The 26,021-nt window shown below is 41.1% G+C and overlaps 1 protein-coding gene across 1 annotated transcript in view; it reads left to right on the top strand.

The window, feature by feature from the left end:
* Positions 1 to 26,021, top strand: part of LOC107575602 (interferon-induced GTP-binding protein Mx1-like) — a 31,221-nt gene that overhangs the window by 730 nt on the left and 4,470 nt on the right. The window contains exons 3-13 of the mRNA XM_016261958.1: positions 126 to 334; positions 516 to 650; positions 926 to 1,080; positions 2,074 to 2,212; positions 2,335 to 2,533; positions 2,644 to 2,722; positions 17,135 to 17,257; positions 17,345 to 17,477; positions 17,569 to 17,727; positions 17,936 to 18,012; positions 18,107 to 18,370. Coding sequence (XP_016117444.1) covers positions 126 to 334; positions 516 to 650; positions 926 to 1,080; positions 2,074 to 2,212; positions 2,335 to 2,533; positions 2,644 to 2,722; positions 17,135 to 17,257; positions 17,345 to 17,477; positions 17,569 to 17,727; positions 17,936 to 18,012; positions 18,107 to 18,370 — 1,672 coding nt within the window. The remainder of the gene's footprint in view (positions 1 to 125; positions 335 to 515; positions 651 to 925; positions 1,081 to 2,073; positions 2,213 to 2,334; positions 2,534 to 2,643; positions 2,723 to 17,134; positions 17,258 to 17,344; positions 17,478 to 17,568; positions 17,728 to 17,935; positions 18,013 to 18,106; positions 18,371 to 26,021) is intronic.

Here is a 26,021-nt window from a genome sequence, read left to right as displayed (position 1 = left end):
CTTTTTTAGCATCTCCTACTTGAGTTAAGTACTGCAGTGAAGTATTGTTTTTTCCACTGTAGAGCCTCCAACTGATGATCTAAATAATGTTTCTGTTTGTTTTTCTGATGTTTTAATTATAAAAGCTCATTTTCTGAGTCACAGACTCATGGAGCATTCCACAACCACTTCATTGAGTCTGTTCGGCCTTTGATTGAGTTGATTGACTCTCTGAAGTTGATCGGCCTTGATGAAGATATTGGTCTACCATCCATTGCGGTGGTGGGAGATCAGAGTTCTGGAAAGAGTTCTGTTTTGGAGGCACTTTCTGGGGTGGCTCTACCTCGAGGAAGTGGTAAGATATTTTTCTTTACTTTCAGCACCTTGTGACTGTAATATTGTATATACTGTATACTGGACAAAAAAGGAAAAATTTCATTGTCAATGCATCACATTTAAATTGAGGAAATTAACAAGATACGAGAACTCCTCCCTTACAATAACTTCCTAATAACTTGTTGAAACCATTTTTTAAGGTATTGTCACTCGCTGTCCTCTTGAGCTGAAATTGCAGAAGCTCAAAAATGGACCATGGTCGGGGATCATTTCTTACAGTGGTCACAGAGAGACCTTTAATGACCCGTTAAAAGTGGATACGCTTGTTAGAGAAGGTCAGTATGAACAGAAACTCTTACAGATTTTATGTTGTCATCATAAAATAACTTGTATATGGTAGCCTATATTCAATCTGTGTACAACAAAATTAAAAAAAAAATTAAAATCATTTCAAATAATGTATTGGACTGTACATTGGAATAGTAGGACGAATAATAATTATGCTTTCTAAATTTTGTATTAGATTTACAATACTGCATCATGTTTGGTACCTCAGTTTAAATTACAGAACTACTTGTGTTTTTCTGTTGCATACTTTTGAATTCAACAGCTCAAAACAAGCTTGCTGGAAAAGCAGTTGGAATCTGTGATGAACTCATCACTTTGGAGATTTCATCTCCTGATGTGTGTGACCTCACTCTGATCGATCTGCCTGGTATAACGCGTGTACCTGTGCATGATCAGCCTGAGGATATTGGAGATCAGGTGAGTGTAGGTGGCATTTCCTCAAAGTAATGGCTGTCTCAGGGGAGAGTTGGATGACTTAAGCCATTTTTGCTTGTGGTGTCTTTAAAATGAGTGCATGACAGTAATGTGCCCAACTAAAATATGTACATCATTTTCAGGATGTGGTGTATCCTTGGGAATGATCATTTTGGGTCTAAAATAAACTGCTTTCAAAAAAATTTATAATAAAAAAATTAGGCTCCTTGGTTTCTTGGCTCAACTTGTCCCCAATGCGGGGTAAATTGAGCCTAGGGAGCAGATAAGTTTAGCTACATGGAGTTAAACTGTGTCATTGATTATGCTGAAGTAAAACTCAACATTTTAACCTCATTCTATATCAAAGGAAGATAAATTCAGTAAAAATTATTCTTAAAATCTGTGTGTGAACCTTGTGATGGAATGGACATCCATCCAGGGAATTTCCCTGCCCTCAAGATGCTAAGTTAAGCTCCAGCTCCCCACAACCCTAATAAGGATAACATGGTTTGGATAATGGAATGGATGGATGACTTCTTAAAAGTTGTATTTATTTTATTTATTAAGGCCTATTTAAAAGTTTCAGAGCAAAATCAAGTTCAAAACAATGTCAAAAACAAAAACAAACTAAATAAATATAAAATAAAATAAAACAAAAATGTTTGGTCTAAAATTAATGAAATGTAATGAAGAATTACAGTAAAATAATACTTTATAAATGATTACTGACGTAATCGAAAGAAGGGGCAAGCCACTGGCTCAGCTTCAAATTTGTCTGTAGTTTTTCAGACACAAGAAGGATGGGTCCTTGAAATTTGTGAAAATCCCAGATCAACACTTTGTCTTTTCGCTATCCTACCATTTCCTGATGGATACAGTCTTGCACAACATTTTTTATGGATATCCTGTATCACAGAATTAAAATGGGTTTCATGATGTTTCATGTTGACTTAAATAATCTCTTCTCCATAACCAGAGAACACTTTATCATTTTAGATCAAAACCTTGATACTGAAATATATTGCAAAAAGTGAAACCATCATATTAGTTGTTGTGCCCTGCAATGTTGACATTGCAACAACGGAAGCACTAAGAATGGCACAAAAAGTAGACCCAGAAGGACTCAGAACTCTAGGTTTGGCAGCATATTTCTGTATTTCCATAAAATATTTCTTCACACTGTATACCATGATTTTCGCTTATTCTAAACTTGATCTCTCCCTCTCTCACTTTTTAATATTTAAATATGTGAAATAGCAATTCTCACAAAACCAGACCTCATCGACAGAGGAGCTGAGATTGAAGTTTTGAACATTGTTCAGGGCAAAGTCATTCCTCTCAGCAAGGGCTACATTATTGTGCGATGTCGAGGTCAGAGTGACATCAATGACAGAATTCCTTTTGATAAAGCCATGGAGGCTGAACTGAAATTCTTCAGGAACCACCATTATTTCAGGTACTTAATGACTTACAATATTTTCATTGTAAACATACCATGCATGAACAGTTTGCATATTAAGGTAATTAAAAATAATCCATGTTATTTATATATATTTTTATTCACAGTTCATTACTGGATGACGGTAAAGCATCTACTCAATGCCTGGCAGCCAAGCTGACCAAAGAACTGGCCGATCATATTAAGGCAAGCAGTGAATGATAATAGGGAAGGCTAACACTTTATTTTGATGGTCCCCTTAGACATTCTGTTGACTATAAGTAACTTTGCAACTATAAGTAAACTATCAGTCATTAGATCCTTTATTGACTGTCTGCCTAATATCTGCCAACACATTATTTTGATGGTCCCCCTCATACATATTTCTGACTATTTGCATTTCAACTTATTCTAGTAACCCTAACCATAACCTCTATTTGAATCCAGCGTGACAATAGAGGGCACTCTAGTTCAGAAAAATAGATAGAGATGTGTATAGGAGGATGAAAATAATAATAAACTAATGGGCACAGGCTGAGCAGCTGTTGTTACAAGAACTTGTTTCTGACAAGCCTTAGGCCGTTTGTTCCCCAAAGCGTTTTAGCCAGCTGAAAACGCCAGGTGATCTACTGAAAATGCCTAGCTGTGAGTGCTTGTGAGCGCTACAGAGGCACAGCGGTTTTTTCTGTTGAGATGCTTTGGTTGCTATGATAGGGAATATCCGCAGAAGTAATGACTGCTGCGTTTTACCCTAAGTTAAACATTCTTCAACTCTCAGTGCTGAGAAAAAACAAAAAACAAAAAAAAACAGCACTGTGAAATAGATGCTTAGTGCTGTCAGGATTATGGACCTGTTTTGTGTGTGTTTTCTTCCTCATGCGCCCATATTTGGTTCTTCCTGTTCCCGCTCTGATTGTGTTCATTGATCCCAGCTGTGTCTCATTTATTACCTTGTTGAATTCTGTATTTATAGTGTGGTCTGCCCCTTGCTTTCTGTCCGGTGTCTAACGTCCGATGTTGTGCTACTCGTCTGTTCCTCTGTTTGTATTATTAAATGATGGTTCATTGTGATTCTCCTGCATTCTCCTCGTTCCTTGCTCCTGTCCTTAGGCAATCGTGACAGAACACCAGACCTACATACAGTCTTACTGCAAGTTTTTTCCCCCCCGTTGTTCCCCATGGATGCCCTCGCCCGCCCTGAATACCTCCTCCTCCTGCTGGAGTAGGGGGAGAGATTGCTTGAGGGCCATACCAGACTGTTCCTGGTCCTCGCGAGTCTCACCAGCTACCCGGACGGCGCGTTTTGTGCATTCTACGATGCCAGTTTGAACACCGTATGCATAGCGCCGTCGTCCAAGGATGGTCCTCGAGAGAATTTCACCACCTTTGTGGAGTGGACACTGGCGAGTTCCACTCTCGACCCAGAGCCCAGCCCACCATATCCCCGCTGCGTGGAGCTGAAGCCCAAGCCCGCCGCGACCGACGAGCCATCGCCGCAAGGAGCGACAGAGCTGAGAATCGCCGCGGAGCCGGAGCTGCTAATAACGTCAGACCAGGTGCGAGAGCTGGCTACCATGCCCGTCACGAGAGAGAAAGCCGTGGGCAGTGAGATTGCGGAGAGGAGCTCCGCCCACTGCACCAGGGCTGAGGGTGAGCTGATTTTGGATCTGGGACTGTGCAACCCTGGAGGAGAATTGGAGGACTTATATGCTGACCTGCCCCCTCTCCTCCTTCCTTGGTCAGAGCCCTCTGTCACTCCTGTTCCCATGTCCTGCCCAGAGGAGCTCCGGATTCCTTGTCCACCCCAGAGAGGGATCCTGTTCCAGAGTTTAGCCCTGAAAGCCCGGAAGCTCACAAATGACCACTCGCCCGCCCGCCTGCTCGCTCCTGCCTCCTTCATCGCTGTCATCTGGCAGCACCTCTGCTCACCCTCAGCCCACCATCAGTACGGTGCGAGATCCGTGGGTCTGCCATCATCCATCGTCACTGTGGCTGGAGAATCCCTGGCCTCCGCCTCCAGCCTCTGAGTCCTGTACTCCGCCTCGGCCCGTCAACCCAGCAGCTCCACCATGGCTCCTAGCTCCCTCCTCTCCGCCGTGGCCCATCTTTTCACTGGCTCCGCCAGGCTCCCTCATCCCGCTGGCTCCGCCTTGGTCTGTCGTCGACCATCCATCGCCTCAGGACACCACTCCTCCGGCTTCGCCTCGTTCCTTTGTCCCTCCGGCTCTGTCAGGCTCCTCCTTCCCTTCGGCTCCTCCTTGACCGCGGCCTTCTGGATCGCCTGAGCCATCTGCTCCGCCTTGGACTTCTGGATCCTCCCCACCACCCTGGCTCATCGGCTCTCCATCTCTGCCTCGGGCTCTTCTGCCACCTGCTCCGCCTCCATTGGTCGGCCCCCTGGAGTCATCGGCCCTTCCTCCTCCATGGCTCCTCCCTTTGTCGGATCCACCATGGGTCGTCGTCATGGCTGTGGCCTGGGTCCTGCTTGGCTCCTCTTGCTCCAAGTCCCTCCTGTCTCATCCCTTACTCCTCCCTCCTTCATCACCTCCTTGGACTCTGTATGCCGGCCCCCTTTCGGGTGTCTGTCCTCCTCCTGAGCCTCCTCCCAAGTTTCCACCCATCCCTCCCCATGTTGTATCTACGGCGCGAGGACGTGCCGTCCGGGAGGTGGGCGATATGTCAGGATTATGGACCTGTTTTGTGTGTGTTTTCTCCCTCATCTGCCCATATTTGGCTCTTCCTGTTCCTGTTATATGTGTCTGTCTGTCACTGCTGTACGCCTAACCCTGCAGGGTTTATCTGGGTTTGTTAATGTCACGAACCCGGGAAGTAACTTTTTGTAGTCCCTACCAGCCGTTTTTGTAGGCATTAAACTGCCAGAATTTTAAAAGACGCTATCTCCGTTTGCATTGAACTTTCAGCTTCGTAACTTTGCAGATATTGATTATACTCAAACAGCAACATTACAGACTAACTAACATTAAAAAGTGAAATCGCAATCAACCACCCCTTTAAGGGTCAAATTGCTCCTAGAGCACCAGGTTACCAAGTTCTCTATCTCCTCTCTGTAGGCTGATTCGTTGTTATTAGTAATCAGACCAATCACTATTCATCCGCAAATTTAACAATAATGTTATCAGAAGATGCAGGAACACAATCATGTGTAAAGAGGGAATAAAGGATGGAACACAATACACATCCTTGCGGCATGCCAGTGCTCAATGTAATAGTTGAAGACAATTGTGTGCCCAGTCTCACCACCTGAGGGCGTTCTGAGAAGAAATTCAGGATTCAGTTACATAGTAATGAAGTTTAAGAATTAGCATGGTGGAAATGACAGTAAGCAGAGATAAAATTGACAAATAACATTCTCGCATATGTGCCTTGTCTGTCCAAATGGAACAAGACAGAGTGAACAGTCAATGAGATGGCATCCTCTGTAGATCTGTTGGCTCTATATGCGAATTGATACGGGTCCAGAGAAATAGGAACAGCAGTCTTAATGTGTGAGAGAATCAATCTTTCAATGCACTTCATTATTACTGAAGTTAATGCAACTGGACGATAGTCATTCAAGGTGCTGATGTTTGTTTTCTTTGGTACTGGAACAATAATTGCGAACTTCAAGCACTTGGGGACTCTTGCCTGCGATAAAGACAGTTTAAAGATGCTTGTAAATACCCCTGCTAACTCTCCAGCACATTCTTTAAGTACCCGTCCTGAAACGCACTGTTGTTTACTTTACTGGTTTGCACTCTATCTGCCATATGCCTTGTGCTTTATATATATATTTTTACATTTGACCTTATTTGTATAGTTGTATTTTGTATTTTGTATTTAATCTGTATTTATGTTATCTGTATGCACCCAAGGGTCTGAGAGTAACGCAATTTCAATTCTCTGTGTGCATGTCCTGTACATGTGGAAGAATTGACAATAAAGCAGACTTGAACTTGAACTTGAACTCCATCTGAGCCTGTAGCTTTCCATGGATTCAGCCTCTTCAATTCACACTGTACCTAATGTGTACTTAATGCAAGTGCCTGTTCATTCTCTGCTACTGTTATTGTTATACCTGTTGTAGTGTTGCCCACTTCAAATCGAGCGAAAAAGGTGTTAAGCTCGTTAGTCAGTGCTACATAATCATTGGGACAGACAGAGTTTCTCTTATTGTCAGTAATACTCTTTATACCTTGCCACATATTCCTAGTATCACCATTGTTGAGATGATTTACTACCCTTCGTCTATAGATGTCTTTGGCCTTTTTTATGCCGTTCTTCAATCGTGATCTTGCCTCTTTATATGCTATAGTGTCACCAGATTTAAAAGCATTATTACGTACTCTCAAGAGATTCTGTACCTCCTTATTCATCCATGGCCTCTGATTCGAAAACATCGTTATGTTCTTGTGTACTGTAACACTGTCCACACAGCTGTAAATGTAAAAGAGCACAGTCTCGGTGTACTCCTCTAAATTCACCTCTGTGCCATAAGTCACCTGCTGTGCAAATAGTTCCCACTGAGTCCTTTCAAAACAGACCTGCAGTTGTGCAATTGCTGTCGGAACATGCGCGGGACGCCGGACGTACACTTGTTGAAAAACTCTTGAACGGCGTTCACTCGCTTGTGGAGGAGGAAGGCAAGTGTCAGAGTCACAACATATCCTACAATAGTAGAAACGCAAAGCGCTGTATCAGCGGCAGACCAAGATCGAATGATTGGAGCGCCAGCGGGCGGAAGGCGAGTGATAGCTTCTAAAGCTGTATCAACAGGAGTCAAATCAATAAGTTGCGTTTCTTCCTCCTTGATCCTTTCTTCCAGTTCTGGAGCGAGGACGAAGGAATGCTGTTTGAAGAAGGGTGAGATTTCGAGTTCGGCCTGATTCTCGTCGTCGGGAAGGTGATACAATGCTAAATCGTCAATATGGAGGATCGAACCCTTAGGGGCATTGATCCATAAAGTCTGGTTGGGCAGGATAATGCGTGTGGCAGTGTCGTGTTGATCATAGGTGAGGGTAGCTGTATGCACTGGGGTGTCGACTAGCCATCGGTTTCAACGATTTATGACAAAAAAAAATAAATTTGGTGAAAGGAGTCAATCCTAGTTTCAGTTCCCTGATGAGAGGACTAGAGGGGAAAGGAAATTGTAGTGAGAGAGAGGGAAAGAGAATTAAAAAAAAAAATAGATATAGCTATAAACGGAAAACACAAAGAGACACAAGGACACTGAATTAGGTTAGACAGTGTCCCATGTGTGGAACAACTCCTCTCTACTAGAGGTTGGTCCTAGCAGTGCAGCCTTTAATTCGGCCGTTCTTGTCTCTGAAGTCGGCCTTTGCCTTTTCCAGGAGCTGTTCGGCATATTGTAGCTTGTTGGAGAGATCAGCGTAGTCAGCCTTGCCTTGTTCCATTTCTTGGGTCGTAGCTGCTAGGGTCTCTTTTCCTTGGCACCTTGTTCCACTTCATCAGGCCCCTCCTGTCGTTCCTGAGCCTCCAGTTCTAGCTGCTCGACACGTCGTTGTGCGCGTGTTAGCTCCTGCTGGAGATGGGCGGCGTGCCTGTCGCTCAGCTTGAGGGTGGCGATGAGTGTGTGGCTTAAGGAGCCGGTGATCTTTGCTAATTCTTTGTGACTGTAGCTCTGACTTGGGTCTTGTCTCATGAGGTTTGTTATGTTGTCATCCAGCTGGTCCTGTGTCTGATGCCTCAGTGTTTCAGCGGCCTTAGGTAGGAGGCTGTCTGTTGCAACACTTAGCCAGGTCTCGAGGTCTTCCCAGTGGCCAACAGAGTCTGTTGTGCGAGACATGTTTTGGCGTGGTGAGGGAGATCTAGAACATAGACTGACACAGACCTTGAGGAAGAGGAAACAAACAAAACAAAACAAACAAGCAAGGCAAAACAGGGGTGTAAGTGTGCAATGTCACGTGTGGTTTGACAGTGAGTGTGTAAGGGACAGGTGAGTGTGATTCTCTGGTGGGCGTGCTCCTAATTTGTAGTCTCTGTGGGGAAAATTAGTAAGCACACACAGGTAGCACAGCTAGAGAACGGAGGGAGGAAAGAAAAATAACAAACAGAGCAGAGAACAGGATAATAATTGGCTGCTTCCAATTTTCCTGTAAGAGAAATGTTTGTTTTTTTTCTTTTGTAAGGAAAGGACGTTAATGGTAAGAAGAGAGGGAAGGATAAAACAACAAATACCCTGTTCTGGTAGCAGAATGAGTATAATTGAATTTTCTTCTCTTTTTCCTTTTGGTTAAGTTTGGTTTAGAAGGTGGTTCTAAACCGGTGTTTGGAAATGGGGATTTCTAAATACCAGGACTGCGGCTGTTATCAAAATTCCTTCGGGTGAAGGGAAAATAATAACAATGACAGTAATAGTTTCTTAGCTGTTAAGATTGACACCGTCCACCAATTAGATGTTCCTAGATGCTTGTTCAAATTTTGGCGGATGCCTGTCAGTCTTCTTAGCTGGATAGGGTTTCGCAAGAGAGTGAAGGTAAATGGAAGACAATTTTGAAACGGCGTTCTCAAGTTTCACAAATACCTGTTCAATTGCTAGAAGCAAACAGCTGAGAGAGAGAAGGAGAAAGAGAGAGAGATTTTGCTTCCAATGTTAAGAAAAATGACAGGGGGGTGGCGCTGTTAAAGTGATACCCCTAGGGGGTTGGTTTTGCTGTGTTAGCAGGATAAAACCAACGTAACCTAAGTCCTGAGGAAATCTTATTTTTCCTTTTGGGGTTTTGCCACTAACAGGCTTAAGCCAAACGGGCAAACTTATGAAAATTTTGCTGAGTGAATTAAATAAATGAAAGGGAGAGGAAAGAAGGCCAATTGCAAATTAGATTAGAATTTCAGGTTAGAAATGGTATTTCCTGGTTAACATTTAATGATGTTATCATTAAAATTGATGAGAGTAATTAAAAATTACGATTAATCAATCAATATCTTGAAGCAGGATAACCTAAACCCTAATGAGCTAACCATGAAATTAAAATTTTATTGGATTATTGACAGTTAAGGATTCAAATTTTGTCATTAAAATTAGCAAAGCACTTATAGTTGAACTGATCAGCAACTACTGTGGTAATATGGAAACAGGACCCGTAATTAATTATTAAATGAAATTAAAATTCCAAATATGTAATTAATTATGAAATCAGTATTAGTAACTTGTTATCCTTAAATATTAAACTTTTAATTTTGTTGTCTTTAAATTATAATAGCACCTATACTTAAATTCATCAGTAAATATTGTTGCCATGTGGAAGCAGGAACTGAAATTAATTTATGAAATTAAATTAAAATTTCAAATCTGTAATTAATTATGAAATTAACTTAATTTCAAATCCCTACAGTAGTAAATTAACAATATCTACTGATGTCATTATTAACCATGGATAAGAGCTATTATAATTAAATTAACTAGCTATCATTGAATAGGGAAACCCAACCCTATTTAACTATTTACTGAAATTAAGATTTCAGAGCAATATTGATAGTTAATGATTAAAAATTCCAATGTTATGGTCACTAGATAATAAGAGCAATTTATAATTAAATTAATCAGTAGATATTGTTGCTATGTGGAAGCTGGAACCGTAATTAATTTGTGAAATGAAATTAAAATGTCAAATCTGTAGTTAATTAAGAAGTTAAATTAACGATTTCAAATCCTTAAGTATAGCAAATTAATAACATCTACTGATTTCCTAAAATTATAAGAGCAGTTATAGCTGAATTAATCACAACGTAGCATTAAAGTAATGGGGCTGAGGACCCGGATTAAATTTTAAAACAAAGACAACAACAGCTTTAAGCAAGGGAGAACCTTAAATAAACGCGATTAAAACTCTATCTATGATTGCGTACACAAGGTTATTACTTTCGCGTTTGGGAGTGTTCCTTTTCAATGAGAGGAGAAGAGGAGAGAGAGGTAGGATGAAATCAGTATGAAATAGCGAAAGACAACGTTCAGATGTAACTGAATCAAATCACTTTAACACTTCAAACACTGCAACACATTTTGCCTTTGAGACCACAAAATGCTACGTGCTAACCACTAGCCTTCAATGCTAATAGCTTAGCTTGGCTAATTGTTTACAAACAGCTAACAAAACGGCGCTGGCGGGCTGAAAGTTACCCCGGAAAAGGTTTGTTCGAACTTCCGGGTTACAGCTGTTGCTATGGTGACATACACAGCATGCGCATGTGAGCTTACTAGCTGTGGGTTGTCAGTGAGATGTCAGCGCATCTCGCACTACATAACCAAAAAGCACTACATATTTATCTTTATCTTATAGGCTAAACCATCTCACCTCGTTAGAGTGAGGTACATTAATGTACAGCTTTACTGTAATTAATTCACTGTCATTGATATCTTCGGCGGATATCAGCACATATTTATGCAGACAAAAACACGCGTGGATTTAACCACGATCACTTGATCAAGATTTCACAATTCTCCCAAAAGTAAAATAACGTTTGGATACTCTGTGAGCACCGCGTTTCGAGTTCACTAGTTTTTTAGTGAATTAAATGGCAGCGGACTATCAGTTAGCTATTCTGATTTCCTCAAACCGGGGAGATTAATAGCAGAGTTGCATTTGGAAGTGGAACGCGCACTTATACAAATTACACTCTGAGGCCTTTTAAAAGACAGTAAACGAGGAATATGCTCGCTTCTCTCTTCATGCGCTTTAGAGCAACTTCTTTTGTCTCGGTGGACAAAATTAAATGTTTTACTGCAGTTAAATTCTAAACAACAAACCCTTGAGTTTCACTTTCATTCAACACGCTGGTCTGCTCTAATAACAGGTACAATAACTCACAAACTCTGTTTCTCTATGTCTCATCTATTTTCCCGGATACAAATAGACAAGATTCATAATATTCTCTTGGTGTCAATAATTTTCAAGTCAAATCTGCCAGCTTTCTATTCTCCACCATTTCTGTAATGTCTTGATTACTTAATTTTAGGGAATTAATTATTATGAATTCATTCAGGGTTTGAAAGGACTCAAATCTGAAAATTCGAAGTCCACCTGATTAAAACTGAATTCAAATCTGATAGTTTACACTTTAAATCAACGGTCGTCCAGCGAGCCGGTGATCTCTGTATATTTTAACAACTTGAATCTTTGTATTTCCCTGGCCACGGGTAATACGTTCTCTGATAAGTAAGCTACGGATCTTTGGCAAAGGTTTTAACTTTAAAATTATATGACACCAGACAATGATTCTTTATAAATGAAACATGAATTTTATTGGCTATTCTAGATTACATTAAAACTAAGCTAAAACACACATACATACAGAGTATTAGAATGAGATGAGTTAACGGAGTTGCATGAAGTTTTCAAAGTTATAACTTGTTTCCACGAGTGGTTTTTCAGCAGCTGTAAGATTTGTTGCGTTTTGCTGAAATCTGAGAAGCTGAGATGATTTCCTCGTTGCTGACGCAGGGGATTCCGTTGCTGATTGGCTGTTGATCTAGTGCCGGAATGACGTTTGGATGACATCCTTTTTGGGGAATCCCTCGTTGGATTGGTTGGCCTCTTGATGACGCCAGAAGCTTGAGCAGTTCTGCTGAAAAGTCTCTGTTTGCAAGACGTTAAGTACTTTGAAGATCACGAAGTTTCAACTGAAGTGTTTGAGTTCTGGAGTCTCGTGATGCGCTGTTACCAAAATAAAAGCCAGAGGTCTTGAGCGAGAAAAGCGAGTTGCACCGATTACAGGAAACACATCGCACATCATCAGACATAAACATATTATTTGTGAATATATTGCTCCGATACTTTCAATGATTTTCACTGATTGTCTTATGAGTTGTCTGTGTGCGTTCTGTTTCTTTGTCTGTGACAAAAGAAACGTAAGGGTTTCAGTCATGCAGGAAGCAGATGGTCAAAAAGTCATGTGGCGTCACGCTGTATATCCCGTGCTTGCAGGCCTGAGGGCATGATTAAATGACTGTTTCCTGTGCATACATATAAGGGTCATATGCCTAAGCGATCACGAGGTATCTATATGTCGTGAAAGAGCTTTTCAGTCCTGATACAAAAGATCTCTGTGTTATCTCCTGAATGGATTAGTTCGTCATCACTCCTCTGAGTAGATGAGACAAGGCTGACAGGAAATCGCCCCCGAATATTGGAGTCATGTGCTGGGATGATTCCATGGCATATGGAAGTATTTCTGTTATGGATAGAAATCCTACAGCTTCTTCAGGCCATATTTTGACTGTCTTGATTACTGATTTCTTCATGTGGACAACAGGTCTATATGCTGCTACTAAGCACAGTGAAAGGTGATCAGATTTCCCCAGTGGTGAGTTAGGAAAAACTCTATATGAGTCTTTCACATTTGTGTATACATGGTCTAGGGTACTTGAAACCCTGGTAGGACAATGTACATGCTGATAAAATTTCTGGAGCACACTTTTTAAATTAACCTGGTTAAAATCCCCTGCAATCTCCCTATATATGGCCATGATAATAACAACAGAAAATTCCCGAGATGAGACGTTGATGAGCTAAAACTAATATCTGATGATAAAAACTATGACGAAATGTATGCCGCGTCTTCGTTAACAAGACGAGATGGGACTATAATATTATTTAAGAACTACCGGACATTCAAAATACAGCCTACTGTCTTGTCCTTCAAAATGTGCGTCCCTGTCATTGGATTGCAATCGGATAAGGGGAGTTTGCATATCTAGTCTCAGTATGGTAGCCGCAGTGGAAGGATAGGCTATCAAAATGCGAACTAGCGATCTGAAACAATGGCCTCAGCACCCGAAGGGGTAGGGATAAGATGAACAGATGTCCCATTTTTTCCGGGAGTCACAATTCGTTGTTGATTATCTTAAAGTTAGTGAAGGCAGGATAGGCGGAATCGCGCTGATAGAGGTGCTCTCTCTCGCGCACGGTCCACTTTTTCAGTTCTCATATACAGCGCGCGATCCGTTCTTAGTGCTCAAGTACTCACACAGCAGTCCAAATGTCTATCGTGTAGAGTATCTCACGTAAATACAGTCGGTTATGGATTAAGTGAACGTAAACAGGTGGGTGAAAACTAAACGTGGGTCAGTATGCATGCCTTCCGTCTTAAAGGGGCAGCATTCCTAATTAAGTACATATCCGTGTCATTAAAGGGGTCATATGATGCGATTTTAATTTTTCCTTTCTCTTTGGAGTGTTACAAGCTTTTGGTGCATAAAGAAGATCTGTAAAGTTGCAAAGACTAAAGTCTCAAATCCAAAGAGATATTCTTTATAAAAGTTAAGAGTTAACCACGCCTACCTAAAACGGCTCGTTCTAACACGCCCCCACATATCTACGTCACTATGTGGGAAGATTTTCATAACGCCGCCCACATGTTCACGCAAAACAAGAAGGCGTAACTTTTATTCTCACTGTAGTATTGTTGCCGCTGCCGCCATGGTCGCCCAAATGTTCACGCAAAGAAAGAATGCGTAACTTTTATTCTCGCTGTAGTATTGTTGTTGCCGCCGTCGCCATGTCGTGAAGGCTCTGTGTGTTTCGTTGTGAAAGCGAAACTACTTTGTTTGGTCTTCCAAAAGAGGATGATATCTGCTTCGTCATGCCTAGAGCTGATCTGTGCTGGTCACTGAGGGAATGCATCAACTTTCACCGTGGACGAAGCGGAGTCCAGCCCGGGGTCGTCACATGTGGTTGCCACTCCTTCGTCGAATCCGCCGGCTGCGCTGTTCTCAACCCCGCCGCCTCTGCTCACTCTAGCCCGACCTCTGCTCACTCTAGCCCGGTTTCCGCTCACGCTAGGCCGCCGTGCGTCTCGTTGTGAAAGCAAAACTACTTTGTTTGGTCTTCCAAAAGAGGACACGACTACAAATCAGTGGTTAAGTTGTATTTACAACACTGTTCCAGAACAGTTTAACCCAAATATCCAGATGTGTGCAGCACATTTTATGGAGGACTGTTTCCTGATCCTGGAAGAGTAGACTACAATGCAGGCAGTTCTGACTCACAGACTGTAAGTACGTTTTCATTTAAAGGATTTGCCACTGATGATTCAAACGCAAGTTTTGGGCAGTGTAGAGTAGCGTTTGTAGTTTGTAATTTCTCAGATCACAAATGCAGACATGGTTTTATGTTTACATGGCGCGATGCAACACAACGCATAAAAAGACAGTATAAGTCATTATAATCAGTAATCATGTCCCCACTGGATGCAACAAATGCCTAGTTTGTAATGGGTTTTCATGTTTTTTGTTTAGTCGCTCCGGCCGGGACACGACATCAACAGTATGGTGAGGGGCGTAACATTTCCGTCACACGCTTGAGGTATTCAGCCAATCAGATCCTCCCGAGACAGCAGAGGCACTCATCCCCAAGCACTTGGTGTTCCCTGTCACCTCTGTTCCGACCATGGACACCATCTTTGAACTCTCCCTGTTTCCTGATGCCTATGTTACAGCCGCAAGTGCAGTTTCAAAACATTCTGTGTCTATTGAAATTCCTGTTACTACTGCTCCTCCAGAGGAGGCGGCACTCAATGCAGAACCTCTAGAGGTGGCGGCAGTGTCCGTTTCAGCTACCCTCAAGGCATTGACACTCACTTATAAACTCGTTGCCTCTCTAGCCACAGCCAAGGAGGCCATTCCTGAAACCTGTTATTGTCCTGTCGTGGCCAAAGAAGGCCGCCTGTGAACTCTCTGGCTGTCCTGTCACGGCTATGGAGGCCGTCTGTGAACTCTCAGTCTGTCCTGTCATGACCAAGGAGGTCATCTTTGAGCTCTCTGCCTGTCCTGTCACGGTCAAGGAGACCGTCTATGAACTCTCAGCCTGTCCTGTCACGGTCAAAAGGGCTGTCCCTAAACTCTCTGCTCGCCCTGTTACGGCCAAAGATGCCATTTCTGAACTGTCTGCCGGTCCTGTTATTGCCACCTAGGCCATTGTTAACCTCTCTGTGCTCTTTGTTCCAGTTCTGCCTGATCCACCTTTGTGGTCTCCTGCACCATCAGCTCCACTGAAGTGGTCTTCAGCCCAATCAGCTCCACCCTGGTGCTCATCTGCTCCACCGTTGGGATGTTCGGTTCTATCTTCTCTGCTGTGGTGGTCTTCCCCTCCACTCTGGTGGTCATCTGCTCCACCATGGGGATCTTCAGACCCAACTTCTATGTTGAGGTGGTCTTCTGCTCTGCCCTGGTGCTCTTCAGTTCCACCTGCTCTGTCCTGGTCTCCTCAGCTCGATCTTGGTGGTATTCGGCTCCGACTGCTCCACCGTGGTGGTCTTCAGCTCCACTCTGGTGATCTTCAGCTCTGCCTGTTCCACCCTTGTGGTCTTCAGCTCCACCCTTGTGGTCTTCAGCTCCACTCTGGTGGTCTTCAGATCTTCCTGCTCCGCCCTGGTGGTCTTCTGTTCCACCCCATGTTCTTCAGCTCTGCCCTGATGTTCTTCAGCTCCGCCTGCTCCACTTTGGTGGTCTTCAGCTCCACCCTGGTGGCCCTCTGCTCCATCATGGTGCTCTTCAGCTCCGCCTGCTCCACCCTGGTGGTCTTCAGCTCCATTAGCTCTGCCTACAATGCCCTGTTGAGCTTATGCTCTGCCCTGGCTCCCGGCTCTGCCTTGATTCTCTGTTCCGCTGGCTCCGCCTTGACTTCCTGCTCCGCCGGCTCTGCCTTAGTCCCCTGTTCCTCCCTGTCCTCATGGACCTGGCCCATCACCCCCCCCTTCCTTCCCCCTGCGCTTTGCGTGTAAATAGGACTCACTGGAGGATTGTAGGGTGGCAGAGGAGGACGCCTAGGGCAGGAGGCCAGAAAATGTCCTGCTTCACCACAGTAGATGCACAGATCCAATTGAAGTAGGAATTGTCGTTCGTCTGTGGTGAGCCGGGTGCAGTCAATTTGCATCTCATACATACTCACACTCCAGTAACTCAACTTAATTTAACAAATACCCTGCGCTGGGGTAAGGCTGAAGCTGATGCTTCACTTCATAGAGATCAGTGCAACTGAGCAGCACAGTCATGTGAAATCCACTTAACTGCTGAAAGGATTCTACGACAAAGATATCACTTTTATCAGTGGACACAGACATGTGCAAACCAATTTATTTTCATGAATTTATGAATTGATCTAGAAAATGACAGCTCTAATAAATGCAGGTAATCACAAAAGCTCATTTGACCTCGCTTTCTATTTATTTTTCTCTCACACACATCTTAACTATCCCTTGTGGGTAAAAGTACACTGAGATACGAATAAATAAATACATAATAATAATGATAATAATAATAATTAACTAGACAATTATGCTTTCGACAATTACTTTTACAGAACATACTTAGTCTGCATAAATGCAAAAAAAAAAAAAAAAAAACTATTAAAGATCAATTTCCAAAAGCACAAACATAAAATAGCATGTGAAGTTGTAAAGTAGTAATTACAGTACTGTATAGTGTATTTGCAGTATGTAAAATTAAAATGTAAATGTAAAATATACAGTTAAATACGTTTTTTTTCTTTTAATTAATTAATTAATTAATTTTTTCCTTTTTTTCTTTCTTACCAGATTTCTCAAATGAAATTGGAAACATTCACATTTTCCATAATCTAAACTATGTATTTTTTATTGACACAGAAATCGCTTCCATCCTTGACTGAGCAGATTCAAACTAGGCTACTCAATGTGCAACGAGACCTTAAAAGCTATGAGCAGGGTCCACCTCTGGAAGAAGAGATGATGGGACCTTTTCTCAGTGAGGTAAGAGCTCTGAGAGTAGATCACCATAAATGTTATCTATCCAGAAATAATGTTATTGCATTTAAAATGTGTCATCATCTTATATAGATTATCTTGGAGTTCAGTGATCAAATAAATGAATTGAGTAGAACAGGACATTCAAAAGACAAAAACATTTACATAAGCCTACGTCCTGTATTCAAGAAATGGGACATCTACCTAAGAAGCACTGAAGTATCATGTGAGTCAAGATATGTAAACATGTAAAACTATTTGTTCCTAGTAGGACTATACCTTAACCTCACACTTTCTTATCATCATTACAAATGTAGTCAAAGCAAGAGTGACAGAAATGATAGAAAAGTATAATGAGATCCATCGGGGCAGAGAATTGCTAACATTCAGTGAGTTCTGTGAATATGAATGTGTCATCCAAAACCATGTGGCAGCCCTTCAAGAGCCAGCTATGGCAACACTGAAAGATGTACGAGGTACAGTGTCTTTTATTTTTTATTGTTTTGTAATTTATTGACAAGTATAGAAATGAGATAACATTTATTATATCCCATTCAAAATAATCTACAGCATACAGAAAAAACATTCTTTCTTTCCTTTTCAAAAAAAGAAAAGAAAAAAAGCCTAAGTATTGCTTTAAATTAAAACACTTTCCTTCATGTCAAACTAACATTTTATTTTCAGAGATTGTTCAGAATGTGTTCAGGGAGGTATGTTATTTGTCTTTTGACCAGTACCCTCCAATGAGATACATCGTCTCTGTAAGTAAAACGACTAACAACTAATACTATTCACCCAATTATTATTATTATTATTATTATTATCATTTTTCATGTATTACCTTGTATTCCTCAGAACATGGTTAATGACATTCAGACAAAGCAAGAGGCTAAAGCAGAGAAAAGAATTAAAGAGTTCATTAATATGGAGAAACTGGTCTTTACTCAGGACAAGGTATTACAACAGAAACTCAATGACTCTGACATCCCTCAAAAGACTGGGATAGAAACAAGTGACAAGAATCACTATGATGATGATGACACGATATTTAATTCAAAAGGCTGTGCATTGTTGGATACGAGAAATCTTGTACCAGAGAAACTGGTTCTCTATTATGAGGTGGGTATACCATATCATAAAATTATTTAAAATGTTTATTTATTTTTTTTGAAACTGTAAATACTATGGATTATGAGGAACCCCAAAATATGGCAGTATAAAGTATATTTATACTGTAATGTTGCATGATGAAATGCTGGCAGAGACGTGGATCTATGTGCCGGAGATTTAAAAAAAGTAACAAAAAATTTAACAACCAGGAAAAACGGGAACAAAAACCTAGGCAAACAGAACAACCATTACATTTGACAACTGACAAGAAACAAGAGAAACACTAGGGCTGTATTTACACAGGAGAACAAAAGGGACCAATGACTAACTATGACAACTAACAAGGCAGGGGTGTGGTTAATGAATTGCTATGACAGCTAAAGGCCCTGATATACTTCAAGCGAAATCCAAGAGCGAACTGATGTGACGTCATTTAGAACAAAATCGAACACAAAGTTCGTTTTGTGTTCTTTTTGGGAGTTTGAAATGGCTTGCCAAAGCGAACTTTCCAGAAAAGTTTGTTGTGGCTGCAAAACACCTTCGTACTACCATTGATCCGTGACGATTACGTCATGCTGAGGCTCCGCCATCTTTCACGTGGCACTCTTATCTGGGTTCATTTCGTCTGTCGAGTCCTTGGAGGTGACATGTTTGCATAGTAGTGATGGGAAGTTTGGATCATTTTACTGACTCGGATCTTTGAATCTCGTTCAGCAAAATGAACGAATCCTTTTTCGAAAGTCATTTTGTTAATTTCGTTCATTTCAGCAGAATATAATTAAAATTTTACGTGTTAATATCCAAAATCCCCAACACATCTATTTACTCAAACATTGATCACACTATATAAACTATAATGCAACCAAGACCAAATTATAAGAAACAGAAATTATTAATTCATTGCTTACCTGGCTGTACAGTCTGCTAGTTCACCTCACCTCACGAGTCTACGGGTCATTCGATCTTTTGTCATGTCACATCCCTGTAAGGAAAAGCTATGCAGTCTTTACAGGAAAGATAAATGATTATTCATCTCCCGAGTCTTCAGGTTTGAGTCGTTTGTTCATCACATGACAGCCACAGACTAGGGTATGCAGTGTGTACCGGAAAGATAATTAATTAGTTCACCTCTCGAGTCCTCGGGTACGAGACGTTCGTTCATCACGTGACATAGCCATAAGGCTATGCAGTCTGTACCAGAAAGAGAATTGATGAGTTCTCCTTTCGAGTCCTCGGGTTCAAGTCATTTGTTCATCACGTGACAGCCCCATAGGCATAAGGCTATGCAGTTTGTACCGGAAAGAGAAATGATTAGTTCATCTCCCGAGTCTTCAGGTCCGAGTCGTTCGTTCTTTTTTCACGTGACTGCTTCCTGGATCAATATCTTGTAATGTTGTGTTATATTTAGGAATTATTAAAGTGATTTTCCCCATCATACGGATAACGTTTAAAGCATTAACCAATCTTTTATTACCACATTCATTATGGAAAAGAAATGAATAAATTTATAAATTGTAATAAATAAAAAGCTATAAAGCTCAAATAAAATTTGAGACCAGAAAAATTACATAACTGTAAAAAACAAACCACGCGCTTGTTTGTAAGGAAGGTTGGGAATTATTAACAAATTTCTATTATTTCCATTGCTTCTTTCACGTCACGTGACAAAATAATGAACGACTCGGACCCGAAGACTCAGGAGATGAACTAATCATGTCTGTTTCCGGTACAGACTGCATAGCCTATAGTCCACTGATTTTCAAAGTGTGGTACATCACTGACTTAAATATAAATTAATGTTAATACAGTGTTTCCCAGCCACTGTTGTCGGGTGTGCCATAGAAAATTATCAAAAACTTCCTTATATCTATTATATTTTGTTATTATTTTAAATCAGTGTTATTGGTCATTGTTATGTCGGTTTGTGGGTTTTACAAATATTTAACCAATGAAAAGCATTCAAAAGAGCTTGTGACTAAACCTCGTAATGCCATTGGATCCTCAAATTGTCAGTCTAACCTCATAACTCCACCCCGCCTCCATTCAGAATGACCTGTTTTTATACAATCTGTGGCCACAACACGCAGTTTGAAGACAGATGTCTACTTCTTCGCAATGCAAGGGTAAATAAAGAACTGATGTTTGAATAAGTACAGCGTTTCCTTTACTCAAGAAATGCTGTCTATAAAGGCTAATGTTTTTGTGTGTATAAAGAGCAGAGAAGAGTCTTAGCATTTGCTGTCTAGTTGTAGCCAATACACTTTTGTATGTTTTAAATATCATAGCTGTTCATATTTTGCTATCTAGTTGTAGCCAATACACTTGTGTACGTTTTAAATATCATAGCTGTTCGTCTTTTATATCGTGAGATTTTGGCCAAATGTATTAACAACAAGAGAAACTGAGCGCCCATATAGCTACAATAAACTTTAGAGCCTGCAAACTGGTGAAAACGTGATGCTATTAATTTACTGCCTCAGAGACAGCCGTTCTAATGATGGACAAAACACAGATCTCTGTCACTCGCTCATCAAAAACCTCAATAACAATAATAAATATTCTTATTAGGAATAAAACTGTCTCATTTTTTAACTGTGCATTGCTGTAGCTGAATAATTTGGCCTACTACGCTACTGTATTTTAATGTTGGTCATTATGGTGGTACTTGGAGAGCCAAATATTTTCTGATGTGGTACTTGGTGTAAAAAGTTTGAGAACCACTGTTCTAGTCAATGGGGCTGTCACGTAATGAACGAACGACTCGAACCCAAACCCGAAGACTCGAGAGATGAACTAATCATTTCTGTTTCCTGTACAGAACCTATTGGATGTTGCGCATGCGCGGTCAACACGAAATGAACGAATCCCTCGCTGAGACAACTCGACGTTCCCGAGTCATATTAAAGATTCATTCAAAATGAACAAATCATTCAAGAACGACCCATCACTATCGCGTAGTGGATAGCCGCTTTATAGAAGCAAATTAAGTGTTGCTTTTGATGAAATGAGACACTGACACTGTTTTTCATGTTTAATCCTGCTGATTGCTTTTAAACAATATATTGAATAAAGTGCCATGTAAATACACGTGACATGACTTCATGGGAGTGCTAATTTGCAGAGCTCATGCAAACATACCCATGTTGCTATGAACAGATGCTTTTTATAAACAAAAATGTTTGCGGTTTTCTCAATTTTTTGTTTATTTTGTTACTGAGAGGAAAGCTCGCAGCACATATTTACATATTCATATAAACGTTGCTTTCATCAGAGTGGGCGGCATCGGGATGTTTAATAACAGTACCTCTGCTCACATATTCCCAGTGGTGTATAAAGTACCTGAAAGCCATACTCAAGTAAAAGTACAGATATCTTACCAGAAAATGACTTTGGTAGAAGTTGAAGTCACCGTTTAGAATATTACTTGAGTAAAAGTCTTAAAGTATGTGTTATTTATTGTACTTAAATACGAACATCGTTTTTAAAATCTTAAACGTACTTAAGTATTGAAAGTAAAAGTACAAGTAAATGCAAAATGGAAAAGAAGCAAATAAATATATATATATATATATAATGTTCATACACAGCTTGAGTAGCAATATTGTGTTCAGTTTTAACTCTCTCTTCCATATTGCATTTTTGGGTAAGAATAAGAAGCACTTCATCCGGTACTTAGTGTCTTTCATTCCAACATAAGAAAACGTTTCTGCAATCTGCATCTGAAATAGCATTTAGATGTATTTACACAGTTTATGTATCTCAGAGGGGACATGGATGCATTTAAACTGCAGTTACAGATGCATAAATAGGCCTAATGTTTTGTTTTTAACATAAATTATTTCAAATATCAGTATTCAACGTTTTAAAACATAAAAAATAGTCGAAATGTGAAATTAAAACTGCCAGTAGGTGACAGCAAGTGACTGTTAATGAGTGAGTCATTGAGATTCAACCGATTCATTCAAATGACTGATTCATTCAGAAACAAAGCATTTGACTGTGTTAATGACTGAATCACTGAATCATTTATTTAATAAGTAAACACCGTCCATTGCTCAGAGACGCAAAAAAGTGCTGTGATCTTTGTTTGAACCTATTTTCGCAAAAACAAGCAATATTATGTCTAAAGTCACTTATTGCTTTACTGAACTTGAATAAAATTATTATTAAATGTGTTAATGCTGATATCTGCAGAAAAACGGTACTCTTTATGTGATATAGATTAAGTTAACTATATTAAATTATATAAATATAAAAAGCATACAGAAGCATAATTGCCATCTACAATTTAGAATACCTGGAATTTTGAGTTTTAATAGACAAATAAATCAACATGCGGTTGCATGCACTCTGTGGGCCCTATCATACACCCGGCGCAATGCGCGACGCAAGTGTTTTTGCTAGTTTCAGCCTGACGCAGTTCTCATTTTCCTGTCCTGCGCCACGTTCTTTAAATAGCAAATGCATTTGTGCCCATTTGTGCGCCCATGGGCTTGCTGGTCTAAAAAAGAGGTGTGTTCAGGCGCATTGTTGGTGCGATGCTATTTTGAGGAACTGAAAATAGACTGCGCCATAGACCAAAAGTCTGGCGCAATATTTTTTCTTTGTTATTTAAAGAGTGCGTTAGTAATATGCGCCTATAGGCGGGTGCACAAAGCATGTACACTTTGCTTATTACACACACAGGGACACGCAGCAGCACACAAACATTTTAAAAATATTTTGGGTTCTTTGGATGCCTTTGAGCATGGATGTTTGTGAGCTGGCTATTTCTGGGGAGGGTGAGCCAAACATGAGCTTGTGGAAAAATTTAATTCTGCTTAGGAAGCCTTTGATGGAGCTGGCTTGGAGTTTTTTTTTGTTGGCGTTGAGATGGGAGATGAATAAGGTGATGGTGAGCAGGGAAACATCAGGGAAAGGCAGGTTGTAAGCGTGGTGACATTTTTTAAAAAAACATTCCAAGCGGTTAAGTAGGATTGGAGGGTCCTGGGGGAGACGGCCTGGAGAATAGAACTGAGGGAGGCATCTAGAAGGGTTTACACATATACATATATATAATTTTATTCTATTTGTATTTTTTTGCGGGTGGCTTACGGGAATATCGGCGCCAGCAGCCTGAATTCCTGGAAAGCAGAACAGGAGAGAGTGTCAGCTATTAGATTTTTTATTTTATTTTTTTGGATCCGGGTGTAATGAAATTACTTATTCATTTGTAATTGTAGGGAATCAATTATTATTAATTCATTCAGGTTTTGAGAGGACTCGGATCTGAATATCCCAAGTCTACCTGATTAAACTGATTTTACTTTAAATGGTTTACACCCTATCAGCTACTCGGCCAGCGAGAAGTTAATGTCAGGGTATATTACCAATTGAATATGTATTTTATGTTCTCCCTGGCCACGGGTTAACACAATTATGATCATTTGTAAGCTCTTAAGAGAGGTAACGTTGATCTTGGCAAAGGTTTTAACCTTGAAATTATATGACACCAAACAATGATTTTCTATAAATGAAACATGAATTTATTTGGCTATTCTAGATTACATCAAAACTAAGCTAAAATACACATATACACACAAACATACAGTTTATTTAAAATTGAGAGTTGATGGAGTTGCATGAAGTTTCAAGTTCTAACTCGTTTTACGAGTGATTTAAATTCACCTTAGAGAATTTACCAAACAGAGAATTATCTTATCTTTACTGCTTAAGTAAATTCACCAGCGTCAGTTCAGCAGATCGAAGATTTTGCTTGTACTTGCGTTTTGCTTGGTTGACAGCTGAAAAGCTGAGTTGTTCCTCGTGGCTACTGGATGGCTGCTGGAGGGAAATTCCTTCGCTGATTGGCTGTTGCTTTGACGTCGGAATGACGTTTGAATGACGTTCTTTTGGGGAAGCCCTCTTGGAGTGGTTGGTTGCCGTTTTACGGAAGAGGCTTCAGCAGTCCTGCTAAAAGCCTGAGTTTGCAAGACTTTGAAGATCGTGTTTCTCTGAAGTGTTTGAGTTCTTAGATGGTCTCTCTGGTGCAATGGTACGGCGTGGGGCGCTTTTTCGCACTCACCAAGGTGAAAGCCAAAGTTCTTTTGAGTGAGAGAGCGAGCCCGAGCGTAAGATGGCTTTTTGTCCAATTTTAAGCAGGCTGACTTTTGTCCAGCCCACAGGTCGCTGTCCAATCAGATGGTGGCTTAGCCACACCCCATACTGTTCCATATCATGCTTTTCACTAACACCAATGTTCGGCGAATAAGACAAGCTCTCATTCGAGCTCAAACAACAGGTATTTTGCATACACAGTAATCGTAATCACTAAAAGAAAAGTTATAAGGCCAAGATTGAGGTATCATGGTTTCGATAAACACATCAAATATATAGATACGGCATAACACATACAGTGGATACATTTTCACTACTTCTACGTTTTTAAACGATTGTCTTTTAAAATAGTCATGCAAGGTTCACTTTCTTTGTCTGTGACACAAGAAAGTAAGGGTTTCGGTCATGCAGGAAGCTGGTGGTCGAAAGTCATGTGGCGCCACGCTGCATATCTCGTGCTTGCCGGCCCGAGGGCGTGATTAACATAGCCGCTTCCTGTGCATACATATAATAGTTCTTTTCATTGGATCACGAGGCATCACGCGGTATTTTCAGTCCTCATACAAAAGATCTCTGTGGCAACTCTTGATTAAATTAATCCGGACCTCATGATGGCTGATATCAGTGTCCGATCATATTTAGAAATCCCTACACGGGATTGCAATTAAAATGAGTTGGTCGCAAGCTAAAGTCCAAATGAGACGTCTTAGAAAAGGCAAAAGGCAGGGGAATGGGACCGGCCTTTATTGATGCAATGCACGGCCACTTCGTTATCGCAATGCGCTACGATGCTGGTGGTGGACCAATCTTTCCCCCACAGGGCCGCTGTGGCGACTAGAGGCTATAACTCTATATAACTCTAGATGCACGGCTGGGATGGAGCCGGGAGACAAGATGAATGAAAAATCGTCTAAAAGGTGGATGAGGTAAGGGATTGCGTAATTATTGGAGAGAATCCAGCAGACAGCCTCTGATAACATGTTGAAAATTTTTGGTTTGCTATGGGAGCTGGAGGCCACTGAAAAGAAAAAGGGGTTATTTGTAATGGGAGGAAAAGACTGAGATGTGTGGGCCTGTGTTGCAGGTGGAGACAGCCTCTAGGCCACAGGAAGTAAGCGGGGTTCGTGACATCCTGAAGAGCCTGTGTAGCCTGTACTGCTATTGGAGGCAGCCTCACGCTAGCGTCTGCTACGGGAGCTGGAGGCCACTGAAAAGAAAAAGGGGTTATTTGTAATGGGAGGAAAAGACTGAGATGTGTGGGCCTGTGTTGCAGGTGGAGACAGCCTCTAGGCCACAGGAAGTAAGCGGGGTTCGTGACATCCTGAAGAGCCTGTGTAGCCTGTACTGCTATTGGAGGCAGCCTCACGCTAGCGTCTGCTACGGGAGCTGGAGGCCACTGAAAAGAAAAAGGGGTTATTAGTAATGGGAGGAAAAGACTGAGATGTGAGGGCCTGTGTTGCGAGCGGAAGCAGCTTTGCGCTTGCTTCGGCTGCTGTAACTGTAGGCCGCAGGAGACTGGAAGGGTTAGTGACATTTAGCGGGACAAGCTGAAATGCCTGGGTAG

Source organism: Sinocyclocheilus grahami, unplaced genomic scaffold (genome assembly GCF_001515645.1).
Source record: "Sinocyclocheilus grahami isolate Dianchi unplaced genomic scaffold, SAMN03320097.WGS_v1.1 scaffold2749.1, whole genome shotgun sequence".
In the NCBI taxonomy this organism is placed as follows: domain Eukaryota; kingdom Metazoa; phylum Chordata; class Actinopteri; order Cypriniformes; family Cyprinidae; genus Sinocyclocheilus; species Sinocyclocheilus grahami.
This window is presented reverse-complemented; position numbering and strand designations above follow the sequence as displayed.